Source organism: Vipera ursinii, assembly GCF_947247035.1.
Source record: "Vipera ursinii genome assembly, chromosome: Z".
NCBI lineage: Eukaryota > Metazoa > Chordata > Lepidosauria > Squamata > Viperidae > Vipera > Vipera ursinii.
The window spans coordinates 10611327-10632875 of NC_139517.1; the positions used below are offsets into that span (position 1 = coordinate 10611327).

Sequence of the window (21549 nt, forward strand, 5' to 3'; positions counted from 1 at the left end):
AACTCAGGAGTGTTTCCTTCCCTTCTTCCCCACTGCTGATGTCCAAGCACTTCTGCCCAAACCAACCAAGACCCATTTTATTCTGGGCCCAGATCATATGTTCATGCGCAAAATGGTGAAATGTACCTCAGAATTACTCGTAGCTATGACTTGTCTTTCATCCAGGAGCAGGAACCCCAAACACTAGATGTATTATTTGCAGTGCATTTGAACCCCATCACTCCTCGAAAGAGATCCATAGAGGTAGCGTTAGAAACCAGGCAAGAATGCCAGGTTTAAGCAAGTCCAGACGAAACTCTTTAATTTAGAGCTTCTGAATACGAACAGTAAACAGCTGAGTAACTCCTCGGCAGCTATTAAGGGAGATGGAATGTAGCAGGTCGTCCACAGCTTACAATTCGTTTTGTGACTGTTCAAAGTTACAACACTGAAGATGACTTATTGCCGTCCCTCACACAACCATCATACCATCCCCACAGTCAAAATGATCAAAGCTCAGGTGCTTGGCAACCAGTATGTAGTTATGATGGTTGCGGTCTCCCAGGGTCATGTGGTCATGTGATGATCTGCGGTCTTCCCAAGCAAAATCAGTGGGGGAAGCCAGATTAATCACCAAGTGATTAATTTAACTGCACTGGTTTACATAAAACCACGGTTAAAAAACGGTTTATGAAAATCGGGCAAATCTCACTTCACCACCACCTTGGTTAGCAATGGAAATTCTGGTCCTAATTGTGGCCATAATTTGAGGACTTAATGTAAGTTGACAAGCGAGCAAATTTAAATTCCAGGTCTGTTTTAATATACTATCTAGTATCTTCTGTAATATATAACCAAATAATAGGATGTTCTTAATGCTCTCACAAATACTCGGTGAGAAAAAGTATAATGGTGGCATGGGCTGAGAAACAGGGCTAAAAAAAAAACATATGTAAAGAAAAAATACTAAAGACTCACTACATACAGCGAAGGGAAATTAATTTTAATTCATTTTAAATCTTACGTGAAAAATCTCTTTAAATTCCATCTCAATTTAAGGTATTCCCATGTACACCGTGGTAATTGTATTCAATCCAGGCTCCGCTACGATCCAGTGGAGTTTGGAATTTTTATTTCTCCTGATTGTAAGGCTCAATCTAAAGTCTCGTGGTTGTTAAGCCACCACCAATTGCAACCTAGGAACCACTTTGAGGTCACAACAAACGAAAGGGGTCATCTCAGTGCCTGAGATTTGGACAGGTCAGAAGAGGCTGAAGTGGCATTTGAAAGCTCCTCACCCACAAAGACAGTCCCAATCCAGAAAGTAAACACTGCCCAGGGTATCTCCCACCATTAGGAAGACAGAAGAGTCTTTGCCAGGGTAGGGCTGGAGACAGGAAACTGGAGCCCGGCATCGGAATTGGCCAATCTGTAACCAAGACAAGGAGTGGGGAGGTATAGCAGAAAAGAGACATCAGCAGAAGTATGCAAAATATTGAGTTGGCTTGCAACTTTGGGAGAGAGACTGTCTACTTACGGTGAGAAAAAGTCTTAAAATGTTTTTATACACTGTAGAGCAGTGTTTCTTAACCTCAGCAATTTTTAAGGTGTGTGGAGTTCAACTCCCAGAATTCCCCAGCCAGCACTCTGGCTGAGGAATTCTGGGACTTGAAGTCGACAAATCGTAAAGTTGTTGAGGTTGAGAACCACTGCTCTATAGAGTTTAGCTAAAGAGGGTAGCAGGATTTTCGTGTCTTAACTAGAAATATATACAGTAAATAGTTGATCCAAGTCTTGGTCCTAAAACCAGTATTATTGGCAGATAGAATTTTTGTATAAGTGAATTATGTAAGAAGCAGGGATCTCTAGATTAACTCTAGGCATTCTGGCCATCAAATGTGTGTCAAGTGCATTTGGCATGTGGGAAAAGACACAGTTGGGGAAATGAAACTTGCATTGAGGGAGAACAAGGTGAGACCGGTGATGACATCTGCCCAATTTCAGCCCAGCATCTCCAGAGTCACTCACCAGCTTCATTGTACTGTCATCCCAAATCTTCACATCCTGGTCATAGGATGCCGTTACAATCCTGCCTCCCACCAGATGCAAAGCTGTAATTTTGTCACAATGGATCTAAGGAGGAAAGAAGATGAGCGGGAGTAAATTTTAGCAGCTGCATCAGGCCTAGTTGAACAACAATAATTGGCAGGATCCCTTGCGTGGATTGCCCTGTGACTATGTAGGACAGACAGGGAGGAAGCTAACCACCAGATTGCAAGAACACAAGCAGATGAAGAGACCCAAACTCATTGGTAGCCTCACATTGCAAAGAACAAGGACATATATTCAGTTTTGTAGCTACTCAGATTGTTGGCCAAGCAGGTACAAAAATAGCCAGGGAAATAATTGAAGCCTGGGAAACAGAACCCTTGTCCGTCAACAAGGGTGCTAATTTACCACCAGCTTATCAGGTATTCAGGAGCAAAGGACTTGACAGCACAAGGAAACCACAGCCAACATTTTAATAACTGGTCCTCAACACTCCAATCAACCATTAAAAATTCACACAAACTAGGGACCACATAAATACTACACACTGAACAGCTCAACAGCACACATTCTGGTGAGAGAGAAGTTTCCTGAGGATGGGTTCCTGCACGAGTCCAAAAGCTTAGAAGACTAAAGCTCTAATCCTGGTGACTGACGCAAATTGGATCCAGTAACTGGTATCGCTATGTGAAGGAGAATGGACTTTGAATCTGCCCTGGAAGTGGTCATTCCCTCCAGTGTCATGGCAAGGGACTCGGCAAATGGGAGCAGTGGTGTTGCCAATCATCTGACTGAAATGACATGACATCAATTCTTGCTCACGTGGCATAACCAAGGAGAGATGGGAACCCATTTTTCTGAACCTGTCTCACCTTCCTCTTTTGCCAGTCCTTTGATGCGTCTTCCTCTTCCTCTTCTTTCTCCGCTTCCTCCTCCACTTCCTCTTCCTTCTCTACTTCCTCCTCCTTTTCCTCCTCTTCTTTTTCTTCATCCTCATCCTCATCCTCGGTCTCCTGTTCCTCCTCCTCCTCTTCCTCCTCTATTTGCGGAGTCTGACTCCAGAGAAATCCTTCCGAGTCGCCATATAATAATAATTTGCCTTCCAAAAAACAAGGGAAAAGCAGGATTTAAAACGACCTTCTTCCCAGCTGTCTATCATCCCTTTGTGTACCTAGCTTTCTCACATCCCTTTACAAATCAGGGAATCTTTTCTCTGAGGTCCATGCCAGATTCTCTTTGCCAAACTTATTATTGGATCTTATGAAATTAACCAACCCACTACTGAATCCAAAGAAAACCCACCTACCAGAGGTTTTACATTTGTAATTGTTCAGTTCAACGTTGACCCCGGTGAGTTTTTCGTAAAAGAAATAACAAATACATAGCTCCACGCTCTCTGCCCTGGAGGCTAGAAATATCTATTATACTTCTACCATAAGCACAGAAATTGGGCATGAATTTTCTTTCAAAGAATCTTGAGCAGAAAAAGACCAGCATAGCCTCACCTTTGACCAGTCTGGCAACAGTGACAAAGCTTGAAGGCTTGTTTGGTGTCCATTTGACGTGTTTAATGAATCTGGCCTTTTTATTCTCACTAAATTTCTAGGGGGGGAAAAGCACCACACACAAAAAAAACAACAAAACACAGGTGAGAGAGGCCATTTCAGACCCTGAAAATTCACTCAGGTAATGGCAGATGAAACTCCTCTTAATTAAACCCCACAAAGTACTACTGATAGTCCTTAACTTAAAACTGTTTAATGACCAAATTTACAACAGCACCGAAAAAAGGGAGGCTGAGAAACATTAAGGCTGTTGAACATCCTGCGATATTAAAATGGCATTGATTCAACAAAAGATTCTTTTTTTTTTGTCTCTTTACTGGACATACCAAAGAGATTTTTTCCAGAAATCAATTTCATTCATTGGAGAAAGGAGATAAGTCAGCTTGCTGATTTGAGAAAAAGGTTCTGTGGGCACCTTTTATTTCCCAAATCTGTGGGCTTGAAGCACCTCCCAACCTATAATCAATTCACACAATGTGTTAAGCTCACAAGGGTCAACCACTGGGTTTCTATAACAACTTGATCCAAATTCAAATAAACACTGGCTTATAGCACAGGGGTGAAGAACGATGGGCCTTTTATGACTTGTGGACTTCAACTCCCAGAATTCCTGAGCCAGCCATGCTGGCTCAGGAATTCTGGGCGTTGAAGTCCACAAGTCATAAAATGAGCCACAGTTCTCCACCTCTGGCTAACGTGATGTGTGAGGGTTCGGTCTTTGGAAGGACTTTCATTTGATCAAATCTGGCTCACCATCTTCATCAAGCCTGGATTCTCCATGGTGTGCCACACATGTAAGACCTCCTGCTCTTCATCAGATGGGGATATATCAAAAGCACTATAATCATAGTAACAACGTGAAAACATATCTCTGCGGGGAGAAAGTCACAATTAGATAGAGCCAGGGTGTGTGTGTGTGTGGAAAAACACCTCCTTCCATCTCATCACCATCCACAGATGTCTTACTCACGTGAACTTCTGGAAACTCTCGTCTCCAGGTTGAAGGATCAACAACTCTCCATTACTCAGCCCACAAACCGAATTGCCCAGAGAGGGGAGTGTCCCCATGCACAGCACAGAGACTCCTTTGGTTTGCCACAGTATTCTCCTACACGTCAAGCTAAGCAAGAAGGAAAAGACAACTAGCTAAAGAGTGTTGTGGAAACTCAACTGATGAGTGAAGGTTAGGCTCAAAAGACTTAACAAATGACAAGAACCATCGACTACGCGGTGGTGGTGGTGGTTTTTCTGCCTCCAAAAGAGGCACCAGGTCTTATTTTGGGAGGGGTTAAACAGACTCCCAAGAAGTGAACTGCATATAAATCCAGGAGAGATAGGGATGGACAGTCACCCCCATGGTGCTTTGCCCAATCTTACCTAACTGCCTTGACGTTCTGTGTGCTGTTGCTTATATCCCAAAGGCTGATCCCGTTGCAAGCCACAAGGATTGTATGAGAAGAATGGAAAGCGAGAGCACTGATGCACTGGGGCCCAACCTGGAAGTTGATTTAAAAACAGACATCAACTTAATCCGTTCGCAGCTCCTTGCCCAAGTTTCCAAAAGGTGCACCTGGTGCGCCAGTTGCGACCCTATCTGGACCGGGATGCCCTGCGTACAGTCACTCATGCGCTCGTGACCTCTCGTATAGACTACTGCAATGCTCTGTACATGGGGCTGCCCTTGAGGACCACTCGGAGGCTTCAACTGGTGCAGAATGCGGCCGCGCGAGTTGTGATGGGGGTCTCCCGATACTCCCATGTAACACCTCTACTCCGCAAGCTGCATTGGCTCCCAGTTGCCCTCCGGGTGAGATTCAAGGTGCTGGTGATGACCTATAAAGCCCTAAATGGCATGGGTCTGGATTACTTACGGGAGCACCTGCTGCCGGCGTCACTTCCCTTCGTCCTGTGCACTCCCACAGAGAGGGCCTCCTCAGGGTGCCGCCAGTCAGAGAGTGCCAGCTGGCGGCCCCCAGGGGGACAGCATTCTCTGTGGGCGTGCCAGCCCTTTGGAATCAATTACTGGTTGAGCTCCGGATGGCTCCTGACCTTCGCTCTTTCCGCCGTGATCTGAAAACTTACCTATTTGAAAAAGCCAGCCTGGTCTAATGGGTTTGGGGTATTTTATTTAGTAATTTTTAATTATTTATTATAATGGGCTAGTTCTATTTAATCTTATTTTTAACTTTTGTATATTGTATTTTTATTGTATTTTTATTGCCCTGTACACCGCCCTGAGTCCTTCGGGAGAAGGGCGGTATAGAATAAAATAAATAAATAAAATAAATAAAAGGTGCTATTCTCCAAATACATTTGAGGACACAGGTGCCCTACCTTTGCCATCCCCAAAAGCTCCCCTCTGTGCCAGACAATCAGGTCGCCGTGTTCCCCACCAGAAGCAGCCAAGTTCCCATCAGGTGACCAAGCCACAGCTGTGACAACACCCTGGTGAGGAGGCAGGTGTTCAGAATCACCTGTTGTGGAGAAGGGAAAGAAAGATACAAGTAAGCCCTCCTGAGCCTACAAATTGTGTTGCTAAGCGTGGCAGCGGTTTTGCCCTATTTTGCAACCTCCTTTTTGCCACCATTGTTAAGTGAATCGCTGCAGTTGTTAAGCTGAGGAGAACTGATCATCGGGTGATGCTTCACACCTTCATCCTACATTTCTGCCTCTATTTTTTTGTTCTTGTTCAATTCACAAATTTCGAAAGGGTCCGAGGCTTTTACGGGACCCATCTACTTACCATCGTTCTTAGGAACTGCCCATATGCGGGCTGTCTGGTCTTTGGAGATGGTCAGGAAAGACGATGAGGTAGCAGCAGCTGCACAGACAGATGCAGAGTGTCCAAACAGGACTTGAGGTTGTTCAATCTGCAAATAACCAGAAAGGAGTTAATGAAAACCACGGGATGAGAGGCATGTGTGGAGTCTGTATTTCCATACTGTATCTGTCCTCTTGCACATTCACACTCATGCGAGGGGAAAAAATGGGGAGGAATAAATGTTTATGTATGTATTGTATTTAAAATATTTACATGGTTACAAGTAACTTAACTTTGGGTGGCTGACAACAACAATAAAAATCCCAAACCAGTAAAACCATTTCAACCAATATTTTCTAATGCATCAATGTTACAGCTCTCAAGATGTAACCTAATTTTATTTCAAGGCCTGGAAGAATTGATCCCTATTATTTGTACTGTGCGATCAAGAATTCAAAGGGACCGAAATTGACAAAAAAGTTAGTTGCAGTGAAAATACGATTTGTTTATTAAATGTGTATGGCTGCCCATCTCGTGACAATAATCCTGGCCAACATACAAAGTTAAAAACAATAGTTTACATAATACAAATCATAACGTCCAACATCACAAAAACACAATTCTAATTTACAAGAAAACATTAAACAGATGGCACTTGCTTAACCTGGCCCAAATGCAATGTTTTCAAGTGCAATGTTTTCAACCTTGGCAACTTGGAAGAAATGTGGACTTCAACTCCCAAAATTCCTCGGCCAGCTCACGTTGATACTTATTTATTATTTTTACTTTGAGGAAGGAAAATTCCATTTAGCATCTTCTGGACCGGTGTTTCTCAACCATAGCAACTTTGTGGACTTCCAGCTCCCTAAATTCACCAGCCAGCATGTTGACTGGGGGATTCTGGGAGTTGAAGTCCACACATCTTCAAGCTGCCAAGGTTGAGAAAGATTGATGTAATGTCTTGTGGGTTGGGGTCATCTGGATCTCTGGGAGATGTCGTTTCACAGAGCAGTTGCTGCTACAGAAAAGGCACAATTCCTGAGCACCACAAGATGACATTCCCTAATGGAAGCATACCTGTAACAGGGTACCTTAACTACAGAGACTCATCTAGCTAGATTACTGCTGCATGCTCTGCATGGGGCTGTCTTTGAAGACTACAGTACTCAGAAGCTTCAAGAAGTCCAAAGTGCAGTATTTAGCAGAGATAGAAGGCTGAGCCATCTTGTACTAGACTACAACTACAACATTTGCTACCAGTTTGTTTCTCCATAAAGTCCTACATGGCTCGAGTTCCTCATACCTGTAAGAACATCCGTCTTCTCCTCAGATTTGCTCCACACCCCACAAATTCTTACAGCAAGCAATTACTAAAGGTTCTCCCACCCTATGTGAAGTCAAGGAAGGGTGAGCTGAGAGCTCCGATGACCTAACTAACTTTTCTGGTGCTGCCAAATATAATGGAAGCCCATGCTTCCGTGGCCTCTTGCAAATTACAACCAGTTTTTTCCACTGAGTGTTTGGGTTTTTATGATGTGTGGGTACCGTATTTTCCGGCGTATAAGACGACTGGGCGTATAAGATGACCCCCTACATTTCCTGTTAAATTATAGGGCTTGGGCTATACTCGCTGTATAAGACTACCCCTCTTCCAACGCACACCAAATAAAAATTAAAAAATATCAGATTTGATTTTAATATGGTAATTTTAATTCAAATACTTACGACATGCAGGTACTTAGTAGGAAAACTGTCACTTATAAACATAAGGCTGTTTGTCATCAAACATGTAAACATAAAACAGTGCAAGTGGATTAAACTTTTCCTAATTCACTCTAAAGCTTTCCCTGCGCAGACCAAATAGGAGATCCGCTCCAGGTTTTCCAGCCAGCCCGCCCAGTTCCTGAGTCAAATGTGTCCTTAGAGCTAAGCAGCTGCTCTGACTGCTGCATTCCCCACCGGCCTTTCAAGTTGAGATAGACTGCAGCTGCTCTTCAACTTTAGAAGGAAAGACGCCCAGACCCCAGCCTGTAAAAAATCACAGACTGCAGCTTCTTCTCTAATTGGTCCCGCTTTCCCTGCGTAGACCAAATAGGAGATCCGCTCCAGGTTTTCCAGCCAGCCCTGTCCCTAAAGTTACAGCACCCAGCGTATAAGACAACCCCTGACATTTGAGAAGATTTTCATGGGTTAAAAAGTCGTCTTATACGCCAGAAAATATGGTAGCTTTTAGTTATTTATGCTTTGCTCCTGATTTTAGTATACACATCCCCTTGTTTTTGTAAAATGCTTCAAAGGCCACAGGAATGGGCAATGGAGAAAGCTGTGCAATAAGTAAGTAATAAAAAGCTTGTTTTATTGGGAATTCTTAAAAGAGAAAGAAAGAAATTTTCTCTTCCTTTCTTACCGTCAAGGGTCTCCAAATTTTCACAGTGCCATCAGCACCAGCTGCAGCCAACATAAAGTCTTTTTGCCCTGCGGAGGATAAAAACGAAAGGTTTTCATACCAGCTCTACAGTGGGTAACCAGTGGGAAAGGCCCATCCGAATATTATGAATTGCTCTAAATACAATGACGTGTCCTTTAACGCCTCAACTTCACTGCAAGATTATTTTTATTTATTTCTATCCTGCCTTTATTAATTTTACAAATAACTCAAGGGGGCGAATATACCCAACACACTTTTCTCTTCCTCTTTTCCCTGCAATAACAATGCTGTGAGGTGAGATTGAGTGAGAGTGACTGGCCTAGACTCTCACTTAGCCGGGTATCCTAATCCTAAGGCAGGACTAGAACTCACAAGTCTCCTGTTTCTGGCCTGGTGCATTAACCACTAGGTCAAGCCACTAGATCAAAATGTAGTGTTTCTGTGTGTCTGTCTCTGGGCTTAAGAGAAGATGGCCTGTCCAAATTAAAGTACATTTTAATGTATATTTTCACAAAGGGGAAGCATCATCTGCATCAAAATTAAACCCCCGATATAAAGATATACATAAGGGACGCGGTGGCTCAGTGGGTTAGGACGCTGAGCTTGTCGATCAGAAGGTTGGCAGTTTGGCGGGTCGAATCCCAAGTGCCGCGTAACAGAGTGAACGCCTTTTACTCGTCCCAGCTTCTGCCAACCTAGCAGTTCGAAAGCACGTAAAAATGCAAGTAGAAAAATAGGCACCACTACGGTGGGAAGGTAACAGCATTCTGTGCGCCTTTGGCGTCTAGTCATGCCAGCCACATGACCACGGAGACATCCTTGGACAAGCGCTGGCTCTTCGGCTTTGAAACGGAGATGAGCACCGGCACCTAGAGTCGGAAACGACTAGCATGCATGTGCGGGGGAACCTTTACCTTTACCTTTATAAAGATATACACAACCAAAGATTCCTTTGAATTACAGGGTAAACAGTGGAGACAGGAATTTCACATTCCCCACTTGCAGATTTCCAAAAACAGAGTCACATTTTTGCAAGACAAAATTTGCCAAGAAATCTCTTACATGGATCCCTGAAGCCAATGCAGCCGTTGGTCTGACTCGGATGAGCCAGGAACCGAGTTTCTTCCACTCCCTGGAGATTCCATGTTATCAGCAGCCCATCCCTGCCCATGGAGATGACATGGTCTTTCTGTACAAGGATCAAGAAAGGGAAGAGTAGAGGAATGAAACAAGAAGCATGGTCAGGTATAGTTACAGTCACGATATGTGTAGCAACTGCTCTATGGGAATGGCTGGGAACATCCAAAAAGTCTTGAAGCTGGCTGTAACACAGAGATTTTTCCAAAAGAGCTGTGTCTATGGCGATTTCTAGCCATCCAAGTCATGGTTGTCCTAATGCTGTTTTTTTTCAGGAAGCCACTGAATTTTCATGTTTCTCTTTGAAGACGTTTCGCTTCTCATCCAAGAAGCTTCTTCAGCTCCGACCGGATGGTGGAGAATGGAAGGATTTATATTCCTTGCAGGCAGCTGGTCATTTGTACTCTTTTAGAGTCGTGGAGGCCATTTGGAGATTTACCTGTATCCTCAGGGTCGTGACTTGGATGATTTGAGAATCTCTATGGACATTTAGCTATGCACTTTGGGATGAACACCCTTTGAATGGTGTGGGAGTATGAGTGGATTTCCAGAAAACATTGCAGACTACAGGAACCATTTGGGCTTCGGTTTGAGAGGCAGTCAATGTTCTGTTCCAGCCTACGACCGGCCCTGTTGGAATGCCAGGGACAACCCCTTTTTATATTCAATAGGCTGGAACTAATCCAACCAAATTTATTTGCAAAAGCTAAACGAAAAAGTTCAAACAAAAGTTAAACAAATACAGACCAAGACTTTATCAGAAGCTCTTCAAACGGTTGCCTTCAGCAACCAGCATCTCCCACACATTCCCCTTTTAAACAGCAGTCTCAAGGCGTGGCTTCTCATTGCCTTCTCCCGAGTTGCCTCATTGCTTTCCTTTGCTCAGTTCTGCTGAATTGCCTCCTGCTCCTAGCGTCCCTGAACAGAGCCAGCTGTGGATCATCTTCTTCCAATCCTTCATGCTCACACAGCTGGGTCTGAGGAGGAACAAGACGGGAGGGGCAAGCTGAGAGTTCTGCAGTGCATCAGAACCTTCCTCTGACACCAAAGGCTCTCCAAACCCCTCCTCCTCCTCCTCCTCTTCAGAATTGTCCTGACTCAGCTGCCAAATCCACAGGCTGACGCTGAATCACAACAGTCAACACAGACTCATCTCCAACAGCCTGTGCCTGTCCTCAACACTACAGAGACACAGGGCAGAAAACATCCTGCATACAAGAAGGCCCCGCACCCATTTGCACTACTCAGGTGACCCTGAGGACACAGGTAAACCTCCAAATGGCCTCGACAACTCTCTAAAAGAATTTCCGATTCTACAGTCTTTGAGCTTCTTTACAGAGTTCCCAGTGGATTCCTTTCTGAATTCAAGCTCCCTCACTTTGTTTTGCAAATTGCCCAAATACATTGGCCTGCATGAGAAGCGGGGGCGGGAGAAAGGAAAGACATATTTAGGAAAGAATCATCCTTTGGAAATATTCCACCTTTGGCTTACCTCAGTTGTAATACCGCAGACTGGGCTTTGGTGCCCCAGGAATTTCTGGACACACTCGCTATTTGTAGAATCCCAGAGACAAACGGTACCATCATTGGAGCCGGATAGCTGTTGCCAAAGGGACGAGGGTCAGAGGGAGAAGTTATAAATGCAGAGAGAAGAAAAACTTTAGCACTATAAAGGTAAAGGCAAAGGTTGCTCCTGTTCAGTCGTGTCTGACTCTAGGGGGCGGTTCTTATCTCAGTTTTCTAGCCAAGGGAGCCAGCCTCGTCCAAAGACATTTCTATGGTCATGTGGCCGGCATGACTATATGCTGAGGGGCAAGGAATGCTGTTACCTTCCCACTGAAGTGGTACCTATTTATCTACTCGCATTGGCATGCTTTTGAACTACTCGGCTGGCAGGAGCTGAGGCAAGTAACGGGAGCTCACCCCATCGTGCGGTACTTGAGTCTCAAACTGCCAACAGTGTCTTAACTGACTGAAAAGTGAACAAACTGATGGTTCATGAAACAAATCAATCACGATTTCTCATTTAAGACACAAAGAACCAGGCTTCAATGATCCTACTTTTGACACATTATGAGGAGAGCCAGCTCTCTGGAGACAGCTGTGTGGCCATTGAGAGTAGCTTGAAGGCACATAATCAATCAATCAATCAATCAATCAAAAGCGATGCTATTGCCCACGTGAGGATTATTCAGCCTTTGTGATCTTTTGAAAGCCTGTAGATGGCTCAAAGGAAATAAAAGCCACAGGCTTTACCTTATCACAAAATGGCTCCCAGAACTGATAGGTGGATAGGGGCTACTGCAAGGAACCCATAATAGGTTGTAAGGACAGGCAGACCGCCACGTGCCCAAATATTTTTCACATGACCATGGGGGCGATGCAGTGGCCATAACTTCGGGTACATTAAGTCCCTTTGTTCAGCACTGGCCTAGTTTTAAACAGTTGCTGAATGAACGGTCACAAGTCAAGAACTATCTGTAAGTGACTGGAAGGAAAACTTTTCTACTTTTCTCTCTTTAAGCCTGTAGGAGAGTCACTTTTATTTTTACTTAGATGATTGCACCTTGGTCCTTTTTCCTGAAAAAGGAGATACAGTTCTGCTATATAAGCAACTACCCACATCTTCTTGGGCCTGAAAAACTGTCCTAATTTTTTTTAAACTTTTTAAAAAAATTTAATCCCATTTATATCCCGCCCTTCTCCGAAGACTCAGGGCGGCTTACAATCTAAGAAGCACAAATCAATGTGCTTAGCAATAGCCTTCATTCTATGTATATGCCTGCTTATTAGGGCTTTCACACACACACCCCAAGCGGCATTATTACAAAGTCAGCTTAATTGCCCCCAACAATCTGGGTCCTCATTTTACCTACCTCGGAAGGATGGAAGGCTGAGTCAACCTTGAGCCTGGTGGGACTCGAACCTGCACTAATTGCAGGCAGCTGGTGTTACTTAAGGAGGCATTAGCCCACTACTCCTTTTTTTAGCCTTGCATGTTTCCATTTTCCTCTGTTTGACTTTCAGTTGTCTGTTGGCCTTATGGCCATAATAAAAATTTGATGGGTCTGAATAATGATAACATCTAACACTTACATGCTCCACAATTAATGCAACAACTCACCTAGGCAAAACCAGCCATCCAGCAGACACCGATGGTAAGAAAGGGCTGCCTCTTTGATTTGACTCAGAGGAAAGTTCCCATCTGTCACACATTTTATTTTTTTTATTTTTAGATTTATTTCTATTTTTTTAGAAACAACTCAAGGCTAGGAACATACCTAATACTCCTTCCTCTTCTTGTTTTCCCCACAACAACAACAACAACCCTGTGAGGTAAACGGGACGGAGAGAGAGAGAGAGTGATGGGCCCAAATTCACTCTGTCAGCTTTTATGGCTAAAGCGGGACTAGAACTCACAGTCTCCTGGTTTCTAGCCTGGCTCTCTTTCCCTACTGATCTGGACTTGCAAATGCTACTTCAGCGGCTTAATAACAACAACAACAACAACAACAACAACAACAACAACAACAATAATAATAATAATAATAAGAAGAAGAAGAAGAAGAAGAAGAAGAAGAAGAAGGAGAAGGAGAAGAAGAAGGAGAAGAAGAGGAGGAGGAAGAAGAAGAAGAAGAAGAAGAAGAAGAAGAAGAAGAAGAAGAAGAAGAAGAAGAAGAAGAAGAAGAAGAAGAAGAAGAAGAAGAAGAAGAAGAAGAAGAAGAAGTTGGAAGGGACCTTGGAGGTCATCTAGCCCAACCCCTTGCTCAAGCAGGAAACCTTATACCATTTCAGGCAAATGGCTGTCCAGTCTCATTTAAAAAACTTCCAGTGTTGGAGCATTCACCACTTCTGGAGGCAGGTTGTTCCACTGGTTAATTGTTCTAACTGTCAGGAAGTTTCTCCTTAGTTCTAGGTTGCTTCTCTCCTTGACTAGTTTCCATCCATTGCATCCCTTTGACAATGACAGCAACTAACCCATCCCCATCTCTGCCTTGGGGATTCTCCTTCCCCCCCCCCACCAGGAGCCCAGAAGTGCATGCTCTGGGCATTTCTCCAAACTCACCAACATGGTGCCAATCCAAGCGCAGCTGGAAATCCAGTCCTGGTGACAGAAAAGCAGGGAGCGCAAGAGAGAAGGAGTCTTCTGAAGAGGGTCCCTTACATCCCATAGAAACAAGGCCTGAGGTTGGGAGGAGATGCATTCAGTGCAAAGGAAAGAGCTGCAACAGTTTTTGCCCTATTCTTTCCTTCTTTCTACTTTCTTAGGCGCCCGTTTTTCATAGGTTCAGAAAGATTCATAGGTACGCTAACAAGGATTGCGGGCAGGTGACCAGGTGAGCAAAACCACTCCAGCAGACATTTGTTAGGAGACAGAGCCTCACCACCCCAATGCACAACTGATGAATGCGCCAATATTCTTGTTCTGGAGTATCGGGGGGGGGAGATTGGGTGTGACAGGGAAGCTGTACCCCGGAAGCTCATCCCATTTCCTTTGGGAGATGATAAAAGTTCTTCTGCCTGTCATCCGACAGCCTTACCCGGTCTTTGCTTCCAGTAGCAAGATAGTTGCCGTCAAGGCTGAAGGCGCAACAGGTCACCCCAGAAGTGTGACCACGGAGGATGGAGAGTGGCGAGATGCCGGTGTCCAAAGCAGGGCCTGGTCTCAGGGTCTCTGAAAGCCACAGCCCAACGGTGAAATCCTCTGGAAAAAGATGTCATGGTTCCGATGAATGAGACAAATCAAACAAATTGCAGGCATATTATTGATCTAAAAAGTCTTAGTAATGAAACGAAACATCGGCACTCATGGAGGGATGCCAGAATCTGAAATCTCCTCCACCCAAACCCATGTAACACACACACAATCCCCGCCCTTATCTACACGTCATAAATCACATTATCCAATTAGTTTCACATATGAGGTCTCTCCTCCCATTCTGTATGTGGCTTCTTATCTTCTCTTCTTATCGTCTCAAAATAGTTGTTAGAAAATTCCCTCCCTCCAAGATTCAAAGTGAAGCAGTTTAAACAAAAGGCTGTCTCTTACATTGTCAGTGCAAAAACATGTCAATGTTTGCAGCATTGACATAAGATATATGTGTGTGTGTGTGTGTGTGTGTGTGTGTGTATCTATATATCTATATCTATATCTATCCATCTATCTATATCTATATCTATATATGTACGTATGTATATATGTAGATATGTATATATATATATATGTATATATGTGTATGTGTGTATATATGTATATATGTATGTATATATGTGTGTGTGTGTGTGTGTGTGTGTGTGTGTGTGTGTGTGTGTGTGTATGTAGGTCTTGGCATATTCGGTTCTTTTCCCGTGTAGGATTGAGGGTGTCTTGGCGACGTTTCAGTGAGGTCCCACTCATCATCTTCAGGCTGGTGTCTTCGGTTTCGTGCTTGTGCCAGCGAAACTAAAGACACCAGCCTGAAGATGATGAGTGGGACCTCGTCAAAACGTCGCCAAGACACCCTCAATCCTATATGGGAAAAGACCCGAATACGCCAAGACCTACATACCTATACCCGTGAAAATCTATGAATATGAATATGAATATATGAAAGTAAAAGTGAAGAGAAATCAAAAGGTTTGAGACTTAACGAGGTTAAAGCAATATATGTCTTTTGGTAGTTTCACAAAACATGGCCACCTGAATTCCTTCAACATCGCCTTGCTCTAGTCTAGCCCAACAACCATCTGGATATTGATATTGATTTTAAACCAGATAGATAGATGATAGATAGATAGATAGATAGATAGATAGATAGATAGATAGATAGATAGATAGATAGATAGATAGATAGAGGGATGGATGGATGGATGGATGGATAGATGGATGGATGAATGGATGGATGGATGGATGGATGGATGGATGGATGGATGGATGGACGGACCGACAAACAGACAGACAGACAGGCAGACAGATAGATAGATAGATAAACCTTTATTGTCATTTTTTACTATGGGCACAATGGCAAACATTAAAAATGAAATTTAGTTGCTTGCTCTCAAAGTGTACACATACATAACACACATTTAAACATACTATATACAACATATGTACAGACCTACACACTTACATATACATAACATATAAATATTAATCACTGTCCATCTTGAATACGTAACGGAAGGAGGAAGCTTTATAGAGTTCACAAGGTCAATCCTGCATGGAACAAAACTGTGACTAAATCTGGATGTTCTGCTTTGGATACCACGAAGCCTTAAATATAAATATGGGGTTAAATATAAACTCTCTACATGGGGTTGCCCTTGAGGACCACTCGGAGGCTTCAGCTGGTGCAGAATGCAGCTGCGCGGGTTGTGATGGGGGTTTCCCAATACTCCCATGTAACACCTCTACTCCGCGAGCTGCATTGGCTTCCGGTTGCCCTCCGGGTGAGATTCAAGGTGCTGGTGATGACCTACAAAGCCCTAAATGGCTTGGGTCCGGGATATCTGAGGGAACACCTGCTCCCTTCATCCTGTGCGCTCCCACAGGGAGGGTCTTCTCAGGGTGCCTCTGGTAAAAGATTGTCGGCGGACAATACCCAGGGGGAGGGCCTTCTCTGTGGGTGCGCCTGCCCTTTGGAACCAGCTGCCTGTAGAGCTTAGGACTGCCCCTGACCTTCGCTCATTCCGCCGGGACCTGAAGACCTGGCTCTTTGAGCTTTCTGGCCTGGACTGGGGTTTTAATTGTATTTTAATTGTAATTGGGGGTTTTAGTTCAAGGTTAGTGTAATCATTTTAATTGTTTTTAATTTTGGTAACTTGTTGTATTGTTTTTAAAAAACCTTGTGAACCGCCCTGAGTTCTATGGGAGAAGGGCGGTATATAAGTCTAATAAAATAAATAAAATAAATAACTTCTCCTCCTTTCTCCCCAAGTGGTATTGTCCTTGCAAGCACTGCCTCTTTATTGCAAATCTGGGTTGCAAAAACTCAACAAGTAAAGGGGGAGGTAATTAAGCATTCTGAACACACCCAGGGACGTCTTTTGCAAACATTTCATTCCAGATTCCGTAATTCATTTCTGCTCCCTGAAAAGAGCCTCGCTAGAATTAAGAGGATCAAGCAAACCAACTGACTGCCAGGAACATCAAAGCTGGGATCTTAAAAGAGTAATCCAGGTGCCATCAAAGACAAAAAATAAACCCGCCTGTAAACAACACACCCTCCACATAATTTTAGCCATACTCTTCTCCAGTAAAACCTCCAGAAAGCAGGGTTTATGTTACCTATAGAGCCAGGTTCGTTCTTTCACCTGTTATCACAAATACACAAGTAAATGGGGAAATATCTGTATTCACCAAAAGAAGACGAGGGAAAATCTCTTTCAAGTCAAGTTCGGCTCCGAAGTGACTTCCTAGAGCAGGGGTAGGCAACCTCGGCTCTTTTATGACTCACGGACGTCAACTTGGTGGAGCAGTGGGCTAATGCCTCCTTAAGTAACACCAGCTGCCTGCAATTAGTGCAGGTTCGCATCCCACCAGGCTCAAGGTTGACTCAGCCTTCCATCCTTCCGAGGTAGGTAAAATGAGGACCCAGATTGTTGGGGGCAATAAGCTGACTTTGTAATAATGCCACTTGGGGGGGGGGGCGAAAGCCCTAATAAGCAGGCATATACATAGAATGAAGGTTATTGCTAAGCACATTGATGGTGCTTAGATTGCAAGCCGCCCTGAGTCTTCGGAGAAGGGCGGGATATAAATGGGATTAAAAAAAAAACACTCCCAGAGTTCCTGAGTCAGCTGACTCAGGAATTCTGGGAGTTAAAGTCCATGAGTCATAAAAGAGCCGAGGTTGCCTACCCCTGTCCTAGAGTTTCCCTGGGAGCCAAGTGGAGGCGGAGAGATCCGCTATGCTCTCGAAGTTTGGCTGTTTTCTTGCATTTCTTGCTTCATTACCCAAAGTAGGTTAGCATCATCAATGCTAGACTGAGGGAAGTGATTTGCCATCCGTGGCATAGATTTTGGCTTCTCAGACTGGGCTGAAAACCTGGGATTCGACCCCAAATTTCTGTCGCTTAAGCAAGAGCGTTGCTAACTGCGTTTTGCCCCATTTTACGACCATTCTTGCCACAGTTGTTAAGTGAACCGCTGCAGTTGTTAAGCTGGTAACAGGGTGGTTTAAGGGAATCTGGCTTCCCCATTGGATCTGTTTGTCAGAAGGTTGCAAAAGGTGACTACGTGATCCCAGGACACTGTCATAAATGTGAGTCAGTTGTGCCAAACATCTGAATTTTGATCCCGTAACCACGGGGATGCTGCAATGGCTGTAAATGTGCAAAATGGCCATAAATCACTTTTTTTTTCACTTCCGTTGTTAATTTTGAATATTCATTAAAGGAACGGTTATCAGTTGAGAACTACTTGTGGCCTAACATCCAGGTTCTAACCAAGCCGGACCATACTTAAGTTATCAAGCCTGGACAATATTAGGCAGGTATTGCTACCTGCAATAGCAATGGCATTTAGGCTTATATACCGCTTCACGGTGCTTTACAACCCTCTCTAAGTGGTTTATAGAGTCGGCATGTTGCCGCCTCCAACAACCTGGGTCCTCATTTTATCAACCTCGGAAGGATGGAAGGCTGAGTCAGCCTTGAGCCAGGTCAGAATCGAACTGCCGAACTGCTGGCAGCCAGCAGTCAGCAGAGGTAGCTTGCAATGCAGCATTCTAACCATGGGGCCACCATGATTCAATCTCACTGAATCCTCCCAGGAGAGCCTCGTTTTCTTTGCTCAATTGTTTCTGGTTCTTGAGATCTTCAAAGAAGCCTGACTGGTCAAAGCAATCCCCCCTCCCCCCCCCGCGGGACTCACCTGAGGCAGAAGCCACCAGTTTTTCAGACACCGCCAGGCCCATCACAGCTTTCTCATGAGCCTTGAACTGGCGGCAGCAGTTAGAGCTACTCTCAAAAGTCTTCCAGACACCAAGGGACCCATTGCCGAGGCCCACCACCAAAAATACATGGTGTAACCAGGCCAGGCTACAAACAGCCACCTCGCTTCCTTGTAAATGAATCCGGCTCGTCTGAAAGCCTACAAGAAGAAGGGAATACGCATGGATGAAAAAGATACCTAAGGTTTCACACTCTAATAATGCTTTTCAGACTCGAGGCCAATTTAGACTCAATCTGCCACATGGAGATTGCAGACTATGCAGTCTTTCCTGATTTATTTATTTTTTTCCCCCTTTATAAAAGTACTTACACGACTGATTAGAGATCTGGTACTTTTAACAGGCGAGCGGATCATAAGGACACTCAGTAAACACCATCACAGCATGGAGAGATAACACACAGCTCACAACAGCTAGCAGGCAGGCGAAAGAAAGAAAGAAAGAAAGAAAGAAAGAAAGAAAGAAAGAAAGAAAGAAAGAAAGAAAGAAAGAAAGAAAGAAAGAAAGAAAGAAAGAAAGAAAGAAAGAAAGAAAGAAAGAAGAGAGGGGGAGGGAGGGAGGAAAGTTCTGCCATAGTTCCTCATAATAAATAAAGGAACCAAACTGCATCACCAAACTTCCAACCATAACTGTCTTACGCCAAGGTTGGCTGTAGATCCAGATGCCATCTGAATGGTGTCCCACAGCCAATCGGCTTCCATCAAGGTTTGAGGCCATGCACAGGGCCGGGGAAAGGGCTCTCGATCCTAAACTGGTCCAAAGTTGCCCCAAGTGGCCTTTGCAAATCTGGACCTGTGCATCAGGATACAACGATCAATTAGGCAACACACATAGGCATACACATGGGGATTTACCAATATTTATATAATTCATTGGGGGGAGGGGGAGGGAAGAGAATCAACCTGCAAATAAAAAAAATAAGGTGCCAAAAATCTCAATATAATTTCATTAAAACAAAAGACCGCATACACAATCCTACTTCAATGGTTTGTCCTATTTGTGGCTAAACACCAATGCAGACTGTGCAGGATTTCATATTAATGGCCATGTCTTTCTTCAATAATCAAAGTGGATCTTCAGCTAGATAAATGGATTAGAAAACGACAACAAAAGCAAGAGTTTTTCATCCTAGTGAGCTATGCTGCATGTTGTAGACTGTTTCTTGAGTTGGAAAAATGTGAATTAGAAACCAATTCTTCCCAAAGCCAGGCTCTTGGGGGGGGGGGTTCACTCAGAATCCCCACCCAGTCTAAATCTTCTCACTCCTTCCCATAGACAATGTGGGGTGAGGTGTTTGGGCCTCTGTTTGTATGTCTTACTTTTATTGAGGTTTTCTCATGACAAACTATTTTTAATTATTATATATATATATATATATATATATATATATATATATATATATATATATATATATATATATATATATAAAATGTAATTAATTTATTATTAATTAATTAATTAATATATGTGTTGAATTCTGTGTGGTTCCTAATCAGCAATAATCTAGTGTAGACTCCTGTAAATTCATCAATGTACTGGCAGAAATTGAAATTATGACAGATACATTATAAGTGCAATAGAATTTTCTAATAAGGTTAGTCCTCAGTGTACAGCTACAATTGAGGCCAAAATTTCTCTGGTTAAGTGAAACATTTGCTAATTGAGTTTTGTCCCATTTTGCGACCTTTCTTGCCACAGTTGTTAAGTGAATCACTGCAGCTGGTAAGTTAGCAACCAGGCTGGTTAAGTGAATCCGGTTTTCCCATTTGACTTTTGTTTATCAGGTCGCAAAAGGTGATCACGTGACCTTGGGACACAGCCAGTGAGTCAGTTGCCAAGCATCTGACTTTTGATCACATCATCATGGGGATGCTGCAAAGGTCGTTAACTGTGAAAAACGATCATAAGTCACCATTTTCAATGCTGTTGTAACTTTGAAAGGCCACTAAGCGAACTGATGTAAGTTGAGGACTCAAACCAACTCATCAGCCCATATGGGGTCCTTGTATCCCTCCCATCAGCCTTTAACATCATTCAGCCTGGTCCAAGCTGCACCTTGCAGTCTTCTCCTGCTGTAAGAAGTTTTTCATCGGAAAGGAACTGAGTCGCAGAGATACATCCAGAGTGAGCCTTGAATGAACCCAGAATGATGGCCTCCTGCCACGACCAGAGGGTGATGGATCCAGCCAAAGTACCCGCTGCCAAAACTTTCCCAGTGGAAGAGAAGGAAATGGAATGGATGGAGGCATCATGGTCCTTCATGACCTATAAGAGACAACGGGTGTCAAAAACAACTGTCTGCTTCCTCAAAACCCCCAGAGCAAGTTCCAGGGATTGGTAGGTCTTCATCAATCATGCATCTCCCAGTTATACGCCGGGTCCCTCTCAACCTTACCGAGATCTTACTTATTCCATTAGCATCCAAGACGGTGACTGATCTGTCCCATCCACCGGTAGCCACCAAATGACCCATTGGGTGAAAGGTCACGCAGTTCAAAGGGCACGGGGAGTCCCACTGGTGGAGCACATGTCCTTGGGCAGCTTCCCAGAGCTGAGATTTTAAAAAAAAAAACAGTGAGAAATTGGGGGGAGGGTTTGTAAATGCTTTACAATTGCTGCAATTATTCCCCTAATGCTGAATTTAGACTTAGTCCCTGCAGTATGAGAAACTATAATGGTTCTATTTGGCAACTGCTG

At 43.8% G+C, this 21549-nt stretch overlaps 1 protein-coding gene across 4 annotated transcripts in view; it reads right to left on the reverse strand.

Annotated features, from left to right (window-relative positions):
* Positions 1-967: 967 nt before the first annotated feature.
* Positions 968-21549, reverse strand: part of TEP1 (telomerase associated protein 1) — an 80694-nt gene continuing 60112 nt past the window's right edge. For all 4 annotated transcript variants that reach the window (XM_083377609.1, XM_083377610.1, XM_083377607.1 and 1 more), the window contains 18 exons: positions 21248-21403; positions 20908-21117; positions 19491-19644; positions 18774-18992; positions 14461-14624; positions 13986-14102; positions 11412-11519; positions 9845-9971; positions 8762-8829; positions 6337-6463; positions 5928-6067; positions 4971-5089; positions 4564-4713; positions 4347-4464; positions 3534-3630; positions 2901-3127; positions 2008-2112; positions 968-1408 (listed from right to left, as the gene is read on the reverse strand). In XM_083377609.1, coding sequence (XP_083233735.1) covers positions 1274-1408; positions 2008-2112; positions 2901-3127; positions 3534-3630; positions 4347-4464; positions 4564-4713; positions 4971-5089; positions 5928-6067; positions 6337-6463; positions 8762-8829; positions 9845-9971; positions 11412-11519; positions 13986-14102; positions 14461-14624; positions 18774-18992; positions 19491-19644; positions 20908-21117; positions 21248-21403 — 2541 coding nt within the window. In that variant the 3' untranslated portion in view covers positions 968-1273. The remainder of the gene's footprint in view (positions 1409-2007; positions 2113-2900; positions 3128-3533; positions 3631-4346; positions 4465-4563; positions 4714-4970; positions 5090-5927; positions 6068-6336; positions 6464-8761; positions 8830-9844; positions 9972-11411; positions 11520-13985; positions 14103-14460; positions 14625-18773; positions 18993-19490; positions 19645-20907; positions 21118-21247; positions 21404-21549) is intronic.